Raw genomic sequence first — 14,970 nt, 5'->3', positions numbered from 1 at the left:
TCACACATTAAGCAGTGAAACCTCCTATTTAATTCTCTACTAAAAACAAAATAATAATTACCACAGTTGAAATTTAAGTACTAGCATGCAAAATCTATAATGCTCTTGTATTTTTTAAAACGGAACATAAACAAAAAGTTTGAAGTTTGAAAGATTGACATATCTTCACAAGAGCATACCGTTTTAAGATTTTAAGTAACCAAGTTTGCATCTCTAATCACGTGTAATTAAAAGTTCCTTCCTTACATAGCTTAAATTCTTCTAAATTGCTCCTGACCAGTTTTCATGAGAAATAACATGGTTCGCATTGGCTCTTCCCAGTATCTCTGAAGCCGGACAGGGCGGCAAATCATTATCTTGTTGAATCGCTTCCGCTGTCCGTTGATAATGATACTTCTGGACACCAGCATTTGGTTATGGACAGCAGAGATTTCATAAAAATCGTTCAGTCCCGTGAGACTTTTATCAATGAATATGCATTTGTTCAATAACTTCTCCGGGGATAGAATCGAGCAGAGAACTGTCAGCTCTCGTTTCTGTGCGGCGGTCAGGATCCAAGACGAGTTGTTCAGGGTCAATCTTTGTAGATTCGGGGAGTCTGAGGTATCCAGCTGTAGGAGTGAGCAGGTACTATTCAAGTAATACATAAGACGTGCGACCGGGGAATTCGGCACAGTCACAATCACAGAGGTTTTTCGGACATTGAAGTTAACTTTGTTGAAGTTGAGCGCCATTTTACTGTATACGAAATCTAATCCACTCGGGGATTCTTTCCTTTAACATATCACACCTATGGTCAAATGACATGAAAAACTTGTTTCCTTTATATATAGACTCTAAGAAACTGAACGAGGAAGACAAATAAACGATAACAATATCTAACAGCAGTTCTTAAACCCCCTTTTAAATTTAAACATTTTCTGAGAATCCAGCCTGTTTGAAATTTAAGGTAAGGATAAATCAACGAATATTGAAGTATTCACCCACCAATACATTACAACTTACAACGCATTTTTCAAAAGTTTAATGAATTTATACATCGCGTGCATCTAGAATACAAATGAGATATCCATATGCCTCAAGGTGTACATATATATAATGCACATATCACAAAGAGCATCAGAATCACCTGGTTTTGTTTTTAGCTGGTAGCAACGTACTGTCCTATACCTGAGAATATTCAGTGGACGTAAACAAGGGTATGACCCCAGAAGGTGTTCTACCTGTAACCATCACATTTGTGCTCGGAATATGGCCCACTTCAAAACATGCTCCTCGTCTTCCGTGGACAAAGGTTGGGCTTGGGTCATTTTATTCGGTAAGAAACTATTTAAAATTACTAATTACATAATAAGGTTTGTTTTTAATGTAGATCTTCTCCGTAATTAATTAGAACTCTACTGCGTAAAAGAAATTGCACGTTTTATTAAGGTTTATAATGGTATATAGCTTCTAGAATAGGAATTGACAGGCACGTAGCATCAGGGGGGGGGGGGGGCAGCCCCCCCCCCCCCCCCCCACTTTTTCTCGCAGCAACAATTTTTTTTTAAATTTACATATAAAAAATTGAAGATTTTCGGAAATTTTGAATTTCCCTTTTTCTTTTTTTTTTTTTTGCTTGTCAAGATTTTTTGGATGAGTCTGGCCCCCCCCCCCCTCCCCTTTTCAAAAACGATGCTACGTGCCTGCTTGAGGATTTTGTATAAAGAGAAATGATAACAATTTCTAACCGGTTAATCGGTCAGAACGATGTTGAACGGTTTCAAAATAAGTATTCGGTCAACGTTTTATATCAAAACAATTTCATTAAATTGATTTTAGAAATTTCTAAATTTGATATCTGAGGCCCCGGGACTGCAATCGATTAGGAGTAAATTGTTACATTTACCGTTAAACAAAGCGCTATTGGCCTGTAAGTTCAGCTTTTATATAATCATTAATTCATGTTACTGCAATGACTCTGAGATAGATACAATTATTATAATTGTTCTTACATTATTATACTTATAATGTGATAATTTCAGATAACAATTATTATAGTTGTATTTACATAGCTATACTTTTAATGTGTTTATTTTTTAGATTTTTGAAATTTACAACATTAAGTTACCACAAAACAAATGAATTATTCTACACTGTGTACATCATAAAGGATAACCACTCCTATTTCAAACAACATTTACAGCTCGAAATGACATCATCATTCTACTTTGATAGATCGACCTTTGTTTACTACCTTTCACGTGTTTATTTCTAACTGACCACAAAATTGAAGCAGGGAAATTATTTTACGACTGTTTGCTCTTTGTTTCAGTTTTTCCAATATATACTAAGTACGTATTGTTGTAAACAATTTTTATGAAATATTCAGATTTACACCTCTACAAAATATTATTTTCGTGTTATATAAGACATGAAAAAAGAAAAGAGTACAAGTTCTATGCGTTGCTTGTTTTTTTCATTGCTTGTTTTTTTACACGAGTAACCGGTTAATCTGTAGGAGAGCATTTTTGAACAGTCATCATGTAGGTGAGAGAGGTGTTTGAGCTCCGACCTCCGCTAAAAATATTCTGTTTTGAGTGATTTCTACGAAGAATATGTGACCAATCGTTGTTGTAAGTTTCATATACAGCATACTATTCTATACAGCGTGATTTTGAAAATCTTATTTACTTTCTGTGAATCTTGTGTACCTGTCCACTCGGCACGACCCAGTGTGTCGGCCATTGTGAACTCCATCTCACCATATAAAGTTCTGTTTTGTTTTGTTGTGTTCTCTTTGACAATACCGGCACAAACTATGTCAAATAATAAACAAATGTCTGAACAGCCACTGTCATCTGCAGTATCTGTAGAAGAAATCAACCCACACAAAAAATTGAGAGAGGACAGTAGTCTCGTTCTCCCTAGTGATCTAAGTAAGTTAAGCGATATCCTCGACTCGCTGTCCTCTGATGAGAATTCAATAAAGCAAGCAGTAGCCTTGATTCTTCAGAAAGATAACTTTAAAACAGCTATCGCTGGTATATTAGTCCCAGAGATTGCTGGTCTACGTTCGGAGATTCAGGAACTCTCAACTAGATTAGATGAAATGGAGCAATACTCCAGAAGAAATTGTTTAAAAATTTCCGGAATTCCCGAAGAAAAAAATGAAAACACCGATACGCTTGTGCTGAATGTATTTAACAACATTATGTTCAAACAAAAGCAAGACAAAATAGCACTCGAAAGCATCTCCCGATCTCATCGAGTAGGAAGACCAGCCTCTGGTCGCGGTCCACGTGATATCATTGTCAAATTTGTCAGTTATCGCGACCGGGCCAAAGTCTATGGAAGCAAGAAGAATCTGAAAGGTTATAACAATAACCCGTCCAAACAAACTGCCAGAATCTTCATTAACGAAGCCCTGACCCACAAAAGAGCAGACCTTTATAGTGAAGCCCGCGCACTCGTGAAACAAAAGAAAATTAACAGTTGTTGGACATTTGATGGCCGAGTTTACGTTAAACTTTTGGGGGTAAACGGCAAGAAAATGGTCATCAACTCGCCGGATGATCTCGAATCCTTCTCTGCGGGTGATAACATACCCTATTCATCAACACCTAAGGCCAGCGCAAACCCGAGATCGTAAACATCGAGATCTTGACCGTACCGTAAAAAAAAAAACCCACTATACAAACATTTATACATGTGCTATTTAATGTATTCATAACATCACGTAATGTATTTATTTTCAATATTAAAAGGAGCTTAGCTCTATTTTCTATGTCGTTTTGTGTGCAAATTCGGCTTCTTTTGCCGATCATTCTGGGAATCTCACCCCCAGTCTTATTTGTAGGATCTTGTCTAGCCTACAATACATGTACGACTAAGAATGCCCACACATGTAAATATTTGTTTGATTTATTGGGCTACTCCATTACCTTAATTGGTGCTCCCTTTGTTTTATGCAAATCGGAAGTAAGTTGCACCAATAGTCATTGTACAGGGTTTTTTTGTGTTTATACGCAACATATCTTGTAACACACTTTGCTTTTGTTTTATTATTTTGCCAGAGGCGGATCCAAACTTTTTCTATGTTATGTACAGTAAAATACGGTTATAGCGAACACGCTTATAATGAATTGACGCTTACAGCGAAGTGATTTTCATTCCCCGTGACTTTATTTTATGTTGTAAACTTGACGGATATAACGAATTACGCTTATAACGAAGTACAATTGCCCATCCCTGGGACTTCGTTATAAGCGTGTTTTACTGTATATAAAGACAAATCATATCATTGGACGCCTCCCATTTCTTTTTTTCTACTTTTTTTGTTCCTATTTCTTGAACCTTTTTATTTTTTCCTATTATTTATTTGATGAACATATGACAACGTATGACTGTTATTTATCTTTCAAAATACCATGTTATATAAATAAGTATCCTATATGCAGCACTTCTATGATTGCTTTTGTTACCTAACTAGATTTTGAACTTTTAGATAATGGGTGATACTCTCACTCAATATCGTGCTGCAATAGGGAAGTTCTACTACGTTGGAAGATATTTAAGCAAATCTTCTACATTTATTCTTCAATATGATGTCATATTGAACAATCTGTTGAGATATTTAAGCAACTGTGCTTTAAAATTTGTTCGATTATTAGTTTTTTTCTCATTGGATCTTAATTTTTTCATCCAATTTTACTGTTTCATTTTATTATTGTCAGGAGATGTTGAATTGAACCCAGGTCCTGTGTATGAACATGTACTTGACATTATTCACCTGAATATAAGAAGCATAAGACACAAACCTGATTTTTTAAACACTTTTTTGCACGATTTTGACATTGCATGCTTCACTGAAACTCATCTAGATGACAGCATTTTGGACGAAGAATTGGAACTTGATGGTTTTAATTCCATTTACCGTAAAGATAGAAATTCTTTTGGCGGGGGTGTAATGATTTACTTATCGAATGCCGTTCGTGCTCGTAGACGCGTAGACCTTGAACCAAACAATGTCGAACGTATTTGGCTAGAAATTGAAGAACCTACCTGTAGATACTTTCTATGTTGTCTTTATCGTCCACCTCACACAAATTCTACATTTTGGAATAATCTGTTATGGTCCTTAGATAAAGTTAATGAAATATCCGATAAAATCATCATTGTAGGCGATGTCAACGTTGATTTTTTAAATATCCCAAACACACACGAAATGCGCGACATTTTGTCCATTAACAATCTCACCAATAGAATTTCTCAACCAACGAGAATCACGAATACTACGCGAACACTGATTGACCCAATTCTTACTACAAACAGCATCGAAGTTATTGAAGCGAGCACTCTCAATGTCGATACTTGCGTCAGTGACCACAGGGCTACTTTTATTTCTATTTCTCTGAAATATAATTTAAATCGCTCATATACCCGAAAAATATGGCAATATAAACATGCAGATACCGAAAAACTAAACTTGCTCATTATGAATACTGATTGGAGTAGTGTAATATGCGACGCTGAAGACATTGATTCTGCAACTTTAAATTTTTCATCAAAATTATTGACACTCATCCGCGAATGCATTCCAGAGAAGACGGTTACAATTAGGCCGAAAGATAAGCCATGGTTCGATTCGCTGTTAAGGAGAACAATTAGAAAGCGTGATCGTTTACGTAATTTGGCTCTAAAATATAATCGCGAAACAGACTGGATCAAATTCAGAAATACTAGAAATCAGGTTAACAATATGAAAAAACATGCACTTTCTAACTACTATGACAACATTGAATTCCATTTAGATGAGGCATTCAAAGACAATAATAAGCTCTATTGGAAACTCATGAAAGACACATTTAAAACAAAATCAAGTTCAGATATTCCACCTATACAACATGTCTCCGACAAAGGAGAACACTTTGTAGCTTTTTCAGAATTAGATAAAGTGGAGCTTCTTAACAATTTTTTCTCATCTGTTTGTAATGTGTATGACACAGGCCATGTGTTGCCGTCAATGTATTCACTGTGTAATAATAAATTATCAAATATTGTTATTAATGAAGAAGAAATTATAGATATCATTTCAATTTTGCCAGCAAACAAAGCTATTGGGCCTGACAATATTAGTCACAAAATGCTTAAACTCACAAAATTTACTATTTCCAAGCCCTTGTGTCTTTTATTTAATAGGTCATTGTCTGAAAATAAGTTTCCAAAGAATTGGAAACTTGCTCATGTTATCCCACTGTTTAAGAAGGATGATCCTTCTCTAGCCTCTAATTACAGACCTGTGTCATTATTGAGCTGTGTTAGTAAATTAATGGAACGTTTAATTTTTAAACATGTGTATAATTTTTTTCATTGCAACAACTTGTTTTATAAATATCAAGCTGGTTTTCTGCCCGGCCACTCAACTGTATACCAGTTAATTGAAACATATCACAATATTGTAAAAAGTATTGATGACGGGAAATCATGTTGTATTGTTTTTTGTGACTTATCAAAAGCGTTTGATAGAGTATGGCACAAAGGTCTACTTTTTAAATTAGAAACATACGGAATATCCGGCAACATTTTACAATGGTTTACAAGTTATTTATGTAATAGAAGTCAAAAAGTAATGTACAAAGATGTTTTATCATCTAATACTTGTATAAAATCGGGTGTACCGCAAGGTTCAGTGTTAGGACCCTTGCTTTTTTTGATATATGTTAATGATGTCTCACAAAATATGTTATCATTTAGTCGACTTTTCGCAGATGACAATTGTATCCAATATGCATCGCATGATTTATCTATCATTGAACACAATATCAATCATGATTTATACATTTTGGAACAGTGGTCTAGTCGATGGTTACTTAAATTCAATCCAAACAAAACTAATGCTGTCTTTTTTACTACAAAATCTAGCTATGAACTACCCGACATATTTTTTCAGCATTGTAAGTTAGAATATATCACAACACACAAACACTTAGGTTTACATCTATCAAGCGATCTTAAATGGTCGGAGCACATTAATATTATAGTAAACAAAGCACTAAAAAAATTAGGTCTCTTGAAAAAACTTAAATTTAGTCTTGGAAAAAGCAGCCTTTCCAAAATGTATATTACCTTTGTAAGGCCAATTCTCGAATATGCCTCAGTTGTTTGGGATGGCTGTAGTCAATATGACATTGACAAGTTAGAAAAAGTTCAATTATATGCTGCCCGCATTGTTACAGGGTTACCAATTATTGCATCAAAAACATCCTTATATTTTGAAACGGGCTGGGAAACTCTTTCTGCTAGAAGAATGACGTCTAAACTTACCACTTTGTACAAGATCCACAACAAGTGTGTACCTGAATATCTATCTCAGATCATCCCTAATACCAGGAGTGACGACTCTGCATATAGAACTAGGAACATTGAAAATTATAGTTTACCTAGGTGTAGAACAGAATTATTTAAGAAATCATTTGTACCGGACACTATTCAATTGTGGAATACATTAAGTATAGGAGTAAGAAATGAAACTTCTATACAAAGATTTATGAATTCATTATATAAATCTAAAAACATAGCTAAAGCTCCCTCTTTTTTTACACATGGTAAGCGCAAGCTAAACATAATACATACTAAGCTTAGACATAATTGCATACTCAATTATGATTTACACAAAATAATTATTATAGAAAGCGGTAATTGTCGCTGTGGATCACCCGAAGATGCTTACCATTTTTTCTTCAAATGCAAAAATTATACAATCGCTAGAAATAATTTTTTTCTTAATCTGCTACAACTAGATCATTTTCATATAATTAATACTCATCTTTTATTATGGGGCGATGAGTCATTATCCATTGATTTTAACAAACAGTTATTCTCATTAGTTCAATTGTACATCAACGAAACTGGTAGATTTGTTTAATATAGTTTGTTTGAACAATATTTTATTATGTAAAAAAATATCACATAATAGGATTGGGCAGCAGGCAATCTGCCTATTTGAGCCCTCTCCTTTAACAGTCAATTTGACAAACATTGATGGTACAATGTAACAATAGAATATAGTAGAGAAAAATAAAGGAAAAACAAATAAAAAATAAGTGGAATCAAAATGCTTGGTACCGGGTATTATTTATGTACAAAATGAAAATAGTTGTAGAAAGCTAGCAGTTCAGCTGTTTGAGTGACACTGTGAATAATGCATTAAAACTTAAATCTTTTGGTAGCTCATATATAATCATGTACAATCTTAAATATAGCAACATTTTCGTTATAAGGCAAACTACTGTCCCCATATAACAATAAGTCCAGAGAGATGGGGATATCTAAGTGTAAATTACTTATTGAATGTATAAAAACTTGCCTCTGTGCATCATAATGTGGACAGACAAAAAAATAATGATAAGCATTTTCAGATACATAACCACACATATCACAAATAGAATTTTCACACAAAAAATGATTGAATAGGTCAGCATTTAAATTGCTTGCATTATTTCTTATCTGACAATGTATAATATTTGCTTTTCTGTTTCCAAAGTCATAAAGTTTGTTTGGCTTTCTAAAGAATATGTTTTTTATGGCTGTTTTGAATGAAGACTCAGTTGGTAAAATTCTAATGTGAAGAGGTAATCCATTCCATAATTTTATAGATGAAGGTAGAAAGCTGTTCATAAAGGCAGTTGTTTTTATCTGGGGTATAACAAATTTAAAATCATCTTGGTGTCTTAGTGAGTAATTATTTTGCGGTGTACATGGCATAAGTAAATCCTGTAGATATTTGGGAGCAAGACCATGGACCATTTTATAAAATAATGTGAGTTTATGAACCTTTCTTCTATCTGATAGTAGATCAATACCCAATTCATCATATAGAGCTGACCTGGATGAGTTACTTCTAAGACCTGATATAATCCTTGCAGCAGTTACTTGAATATCTTCTAGAAGTTTAACTTCTCTATCATAACAATTATCCCAAACTATATCAGCATATTCTAAAACTGGTCTTATAAATGAAAAATATATTTTTTTTAGAGAGCATCTACATAGCTTATATTTAACAAGTTTCAATAGGTTTAACCTTATACAAGCTTTTTCATGAATAGAATTAATATGTTGTTTCCAACCTCCATCATATTGGAGATTTACTCCAAGATGGATGTGACTATCAACTTTTTGTATAAATGGACCATGGACACCAAACTGCACAGGGGGATGAGATATATTTTTTCTACTTAAATCAAGGTTTTTGGTTTTACTGGGATTAAAATCAACTGCCCATATGTCAGACCATTTACATATTTTGTCAAGATCAGAAACAAGTGAATTTGTTACAGCATGTGTGTCATTGTCAACAATAACATATATAGAAGTGTCATCAGCAAAAATATGTTTAATATAGTTTATGTGTATGTTTCTTATTTTCGTATATATCATTTATTTTCATTTATCGTAATAATAATTCTATATCATGCAATACCAGTTGTAAGTTTTGTATAATTTTTCTATTTAATGGTAAAGACCTAGTAAGTTGTCAGAACTTGTGTCCAAACCATTTGTATATGTATTTTATATATATGTATACAATAAAATATGTTCAAATCAGAGCATTGCGATTTTAGAATAAGCAATTCTGCAAGCGATTGGCATCCCCAGTATCGATTGATTATTGATTCCATTGTTTGTAAATATTACTTTCTGTCTTTTAAAATCTGATTATCAATAAATCCATATAAAATAATAATGATATCTTTTCAGCATAAAATCATCCCATTCATAAAGTTTGACGGATATCATCTTATTCTCCGCTTGACTCAATTACACTTTATATTATCGACGTATATTTATACATACAAATGTATTCCTTTTATAACACTATTTGACCATTTCGCTGTTATTCCTGCATAACATCAGAGTGGGTCAAGAGGTCAAAGTAGCGCATGAATAATCTGGATCACTACATGTTCTACTTTTTCTGTGTACTCAAACATACGTACGTTAAAACACCTAGCATTGCAATGAAAACTCATAAAAATCTAGTTTTAGTATAGTTAGGTCTAAAAGTTTTCTATTTTTAGCATGACAAGGTCTGTAACAGAATTTATAGCACGATCATATGACAGCAAACGATCAATCATATGCATGGGAAAAATATCATATAAAATGATAATAAATAAAATAAACAAAATTATTGTGCTTATAACACAAGCATATCTAAGAGAAATTCAATTTGCACAGCAGTAATGGATGATTTCGTCCATTTTATAGAATGTCCTGATGCTGAATAGTTATGACTCATAGAAATTGACCAATATGTATTAATGATTTAATTCATTGTTTGTTTAGTTAACCATTAGGCAAGTTTAAGATAAATTCGTCTTTAAAATCGGGAAAGAAACCACGTTTAGTTTTGGTATTTATAAGTCACTTAAATTGCCCATGCGAACAGTATTTTTTGATAAATTTTTTGATACATTACCTTATTATCTTTGAAAAATGCTAATTTTGCAGACATAGTTGGGTTAAGGTTTTGACTAACTAATGATTTGTTTTATTGTTTTTAAAAAAGAAAAGAATAGGTAAAAAGATGCTTATTTCTTAAAGATACAATAGATATTATCTACCAATGATCTGATATTTAGTTTGAAGAATTTCTATATCTATACCATATTGCATTCCAACATTTACTTGTATTTACGCTTTGAATTTAGAGCATAATGCAATAATTAAAGGATTTTGCATTAAATTGCATAAAATACAAAACATCCTAAAATATATTATATTAAAATATACACACGGTTAGGAGCAAACAATATTGGCTTTTTGTGTACCATGTTTGTGTATGTCAAATTCTGTATTGGTTTTAGGAGGGTTCGATGATCGTGGCCTTTTTTCCACTATATCAATCTCCTTGAGAAATAGAAATTTATGGTTCTAGGAAAACGTTCAAATTTTGAAGCTAAACTGTTTGAAAAATTTCTATTCTAATTGACAGTTTACGGTTAAAATAATGACATTTGAAATTTTATTGAGATTACGCTGGGTATTGTGTTGACTATCGAGCTTTCTTAATATCTATGACAACGCTTGTATACCCGTATTATACCCGTATTATTATTTTAGTAGAGTATGCTAAGTGAGAATGAATCTACATAAACATTTCTTTTTTTAAATGCAACAATTATGAGGTGTTCATAACGTTCTTTCTCCTTAGAAAAAATGAGAATATATCTATTTTCAAATGTGTTTTAAAATTTTTTTTAAAGGAAGCACAGTTGAGTACTTCATAACAGTTGGCATGTTCAAAACCTTCGGAATTTTCTTTGTCGAGTACCAGAGGAAATACTCAACAACTTCCTCGGTGATTTCTTTAGTCCTGGCGGTACAAACAATCGTAGGAAGTGTTAGCTGTAAGTTAGATATAAGTGTTAATCGTAGGAAGTGTTAGCTGTAAGTAAGATATAAGTGATAGAGAAGATGGACCGATGGACCGATTCTATTTCCATGTTTCTATTTTAAAAATATTAACCTGATGTGATTACTTATTTGTAATTTTCTTTTTACCCCCAGCCCTTCTAATTATGGGTGTCGGGATGCGTTACATCGGAAAGAGGCCTCTGATAATGGTTGCAGCACTCTTTGGACTGTGTTCAAACATTGGAAATGCATTCGCACCAGACCCATTTTTTCTGTTCTTTAGTCAGAGCACATTGTATGGTATGTCTGTCTTTAGACGAATCTAAATAGACTTAATAAACAAAATGCAAGTAAATTTAATTGATATTACAGGTTATTCAAACTTCATATGAATTGCCACCGGTATGAAATTGAAACCGTAATTGCTTTTCAAATTAATAAATGTTTACATTGCAGCGTTAGCGGTTAGTTGTGCTCATCTTCCATGTACCATTTTATTAGGAGAGTATTTCGAGAAACGGAGAGGACTTGCAAATTCAGTTGCAAATCTGGGAGCAAGTATTGGAGGATTGGCTTGGCCTCCTCTGGTTGTCTCCTTAATCGGTGAATACGGCTTACGGGGGTCTCTTATAATAGTTGGTGGTCTTTATTTGCAATTCCTTCCTATTGGGTTGTTGATGCGGAAAATAGAATTGGACAATAAAGTACCAGAAATTGACGAGAAGCAGAATAGAATTTCTAATTTAGTTGATAATAAAATTGCAAAAGAAATGACGTTTTCAGAAAGTTTTGACGAGAATACGTACGTAAATAAGACTTTTGACGAAAATGATGATTCTTTATTCTCGAAAAAATCTTTGGATGAACATTCAAATCGCAACGAAAAATCTCAATCGATTGAAATGAGTGAAGATGGAATCAACATAAAGGTTAAGTCTTCGATTAAAACCGTAAATTCAGAAACTATTTCATCGGTGGTACAACCAAAATGTGATCGAGATACTAGTTCGAAAATGGATAAACCCCGTCATGTTAAAAAGCAAGGGAAATTGAGATCTATATGTCAAACTTTGTTTGACTGGTCTTTATTGCGAAACGGACGTTTCCTTCTTCTTATGACCTCGTCTTTCCTCGTTGCAGCTGCCAGTGCATTACCTATTACATTCATTCCGCCATTTGCAGCCGACAAAGGACTTGAAATGTCCTCTTTGGGATATCTTGTAGCTATAGCAGGTGCGAGTGACATCTTTGGGAATATTGTGTTTATCTTCATAAGTGACAACAAAAAAATACAACGGTATCATATGTTTTCTATTGCAATGACAGCCAATGGTGTCTTGTGTCTTTTTGCTTCATTTTATACAAATTTTATGTCCTTGGCTATATTTGGGATCCTGCATACAGTACTTGGAGGAGCCTACTTCTGTCTCATTAATGTATTAGTTGTCGATTTTATTGGATTGAATAATATTCAGTACGGAGTTGTTATTGCATCAGTCACAAAAGATGTATCGATTGCAATAACGTCGGCTCTTGTAGGTAAGTAAAATATATGTGTGTCGGATATAAAGGAAATATAGTTTTAAAAGCTAAGATTAATGTTTATATGCTGAAAAGATTGAAGACTATTTTTATTTTTAAAAAAATTGAGATACATGTATGAATGACAAATTGATAAACATTTCATATCATTTTGTCTTGCCTTAGAAATTAAAACAATCTGAATTTCTTAATAAAAAACAAATTCTGTTTGAAAGGGAGGATGGGTGGTAAAAAAAAGTAACCTCTAAATTTAGCATAGGTTTTTTTTTACATATGATATTTAAAAATTATTACTGATTATATTTTATGATTTAGAGATATCTTTTGAATATTTTCCTCTGTCGTTATACAAAGCTCTTTATCTAAAAAAGAATAATTGACAACTAATGTACACTTCTTAATATGTATTTCAGGAATGATCCGGGACATCACTGGATCCTATGTAGGCGGGTTCTATATTTTTGGTACCTGTTCTATTGTAGGCGGATTGCTTTTGCTTGTGAAGCCCTTTGTATCTGTTCAGAACTGATATATCCGTTTCATTAAGGATTATGTATATTTGCTTTGTTTGCTGGAACGCTTTACCGAAGCATGCGCAACATATGATGCTGTAAGAAGTGATTCTTATATCAGAATGATATTGAAATCACGTAAGAATGATATAAAATTTGATTCATAAAAAACTATTTGATCCCAATAATATGATTCTGATATGATATGATATGATAAGTTATGTATATTAAAATTATATAAGAATCATTTATAGGCAGTTGATGCTGATATAAAGTGGATTTTATATTAGATTAATATTTAAATCACATAAGAATGATATAAAAACTTGTTAATATAAGAATTTTATAATCCTTATCTTATGATTCTTATATGACTTGAATTCTGTGATAATTACTTCATATAGGAATCATATCATGAAAAGGAAATGTATAAATATTATTTAAAATACACTGGGTCATGATGATTATTGGTTTGATAAGAAAATTTGTTTGAATTTATGAGAGAATTAAATATTCAATGAGTTGATTTTCTATTGCCTTTAAGTATAGGAGGTAAACATTGTATGAATTTTAATTTTGTTTTTGTTTTTGTTTTATGAATAACATCACTATTAATAAATGCATATAGTATATAAATAGAATATAATTATTTTTTTTAAAATCATATAATCAACTAAAGCCAGATGTAATACTGGAATTAAACCTGAATCGGCTTTGATTTTGTCGTTCACATGTATATGTCATATTTTTGCGGCGAAAAAAAAAACTGCACGAGGATTTCAGATTGGTTCAAAATTCTACCAGTCTTGTTTTCATTCATTTACTAGCAAATAAAGTTACTAAACTGGCGGTAGCAAGCGAGTAATCTACACTATTGTGATTTTGTTATGCTGTAAAGAGACTTAAAATTATAATTTGTCTCTTTTTTCTGCTTGAAGTATATTTTTGAAAAAAGAAAAACAAAACTTCTTATTATGTAACTTTGTTTTTACGGTATGGATAGACAAGAATGCTGTTGTTTAAAAGCAAAGCCAGAAAGAAATTTTTTTAAAAAAACCCAATTGAGATGGTGACCACCACAAAGGGGCCCGCTTAGATATTGGACAAAAGGATGAAAAACATTTCAGAGAAGATTGCTTTTACATTGAACCTAACTTAGATATTTTTGAAATGGTGGTTTAAGGTTCTAAATTTACGCTCGTCAAACTGCGCCCTATTGTTTTTGTAGAATTACATCATCATTTAATTGCACAATTGTCTAGAGATGATAAAGTACGCGATTTTATCGAAATACGGATGGAAGGTGTAGATTTTTTGTTCAATAGTTTAGCTGATGTACTATTTTCCTCGGTCAAGACCACTTTTGGAACATTTTTACCGCGTAATCAAACTTCAGTTAGAAATAACAAAACAAAGCATGAATCGGCTTTGATTTTGTCGTTCACATGTATACTTCATACTTTTGCGGCGGAAAGGCAAAAGAAACTGCAGGAAAATTTCAATTGGTTCAAAATTC

At 32.7% G+C, this 14,970-nt stretch overlaps 1 protein-coding gene across 2 annotated transcripts; it reads left to right on the top strand.

Moving 5' to 3' along the window:
- Nucleotides 1-282: 282 nt before the first annotated feature.
- On the top strand, nucleotides 283-14,303 carry LOC136269492 (monocarboxylate transporter 12-like). 2 transcript variants are annotated; one of them, XM_066070412.1, is made up of 5 exons: nucleotides 283-1,318; nucleotides 11,250-11,393; nucleotides 11,554-11,700; nucleotides 11,857-12,939; nucleotides 13,356-14,303. In XM_066070412.1, exons 1-5 carry the CDS (start codon nucleotides 1,252-1,254, stop codon nucleotides 13,469-13,471), a joined length of 1,557 nt encoding a protein of 518 aa, XP_065926484.1. In that variant the 5' UTR covers nucleotides 283-1,251; the 3' UTR covers nucleotides 13,472-14,303. The 2 variants fall into 2 exon arrangements, with proteins under 2 accessions (XP_065926484.1, XP_065926485.1); XM_066070413.1 differs by lacking the exon at nucleotides 283-1,318 and adding an exon at nucleotides 1,807-1,912.
- Nucleotides 14,304-14,970: the final 667 nt, after the last annotated feature.

Source organism: Magallana gigas, chromosome 8 (genome assembly GCF_963853765.1).
Source record: "Magallana gigas chromosome 8, xbMagGiga1.1, whole genome shotgun sequence".
Classification (NCBI taxonomy): Eukaryota; Metazoa; Mollusca; class Bivalvia; order Ostreida; family Ostreidae; genus Magallana; species Magallana gigas.
Note: the sequence above shows the minus strand (reverse complement) of the source record. Positions and strands in the feature narration are given on the sequence as shown.

What these genes read in the sequence shown, in the direction of transcription:
- LOC136269492 (XM_066070412.1), top strand. Translation starts at nt 1,252, where the DNA reads ATGGCCCACTTCAAAACATGCTCCTCGTCTTCCGTGGACAAAGGTTGG. An exon ending in GGCTTGGGTCATTTTATTCG is followed by an intron (nt 1,319 to 11,249) that starts GTAAGAAACTAT and finishes TTTTTTTTAAAG; the next exon opens with GAAGCACAGTTGAGTACTTC. An exon ending in AATCGTAGGAAGTGTTAGCT is followed by an intron (nt 11,394 to 11,553) that starts GTAAGTTAGATA and finishes TTTTACCCCCAG; the next exon opens with CCCTTCTAATTATGGGTGTC.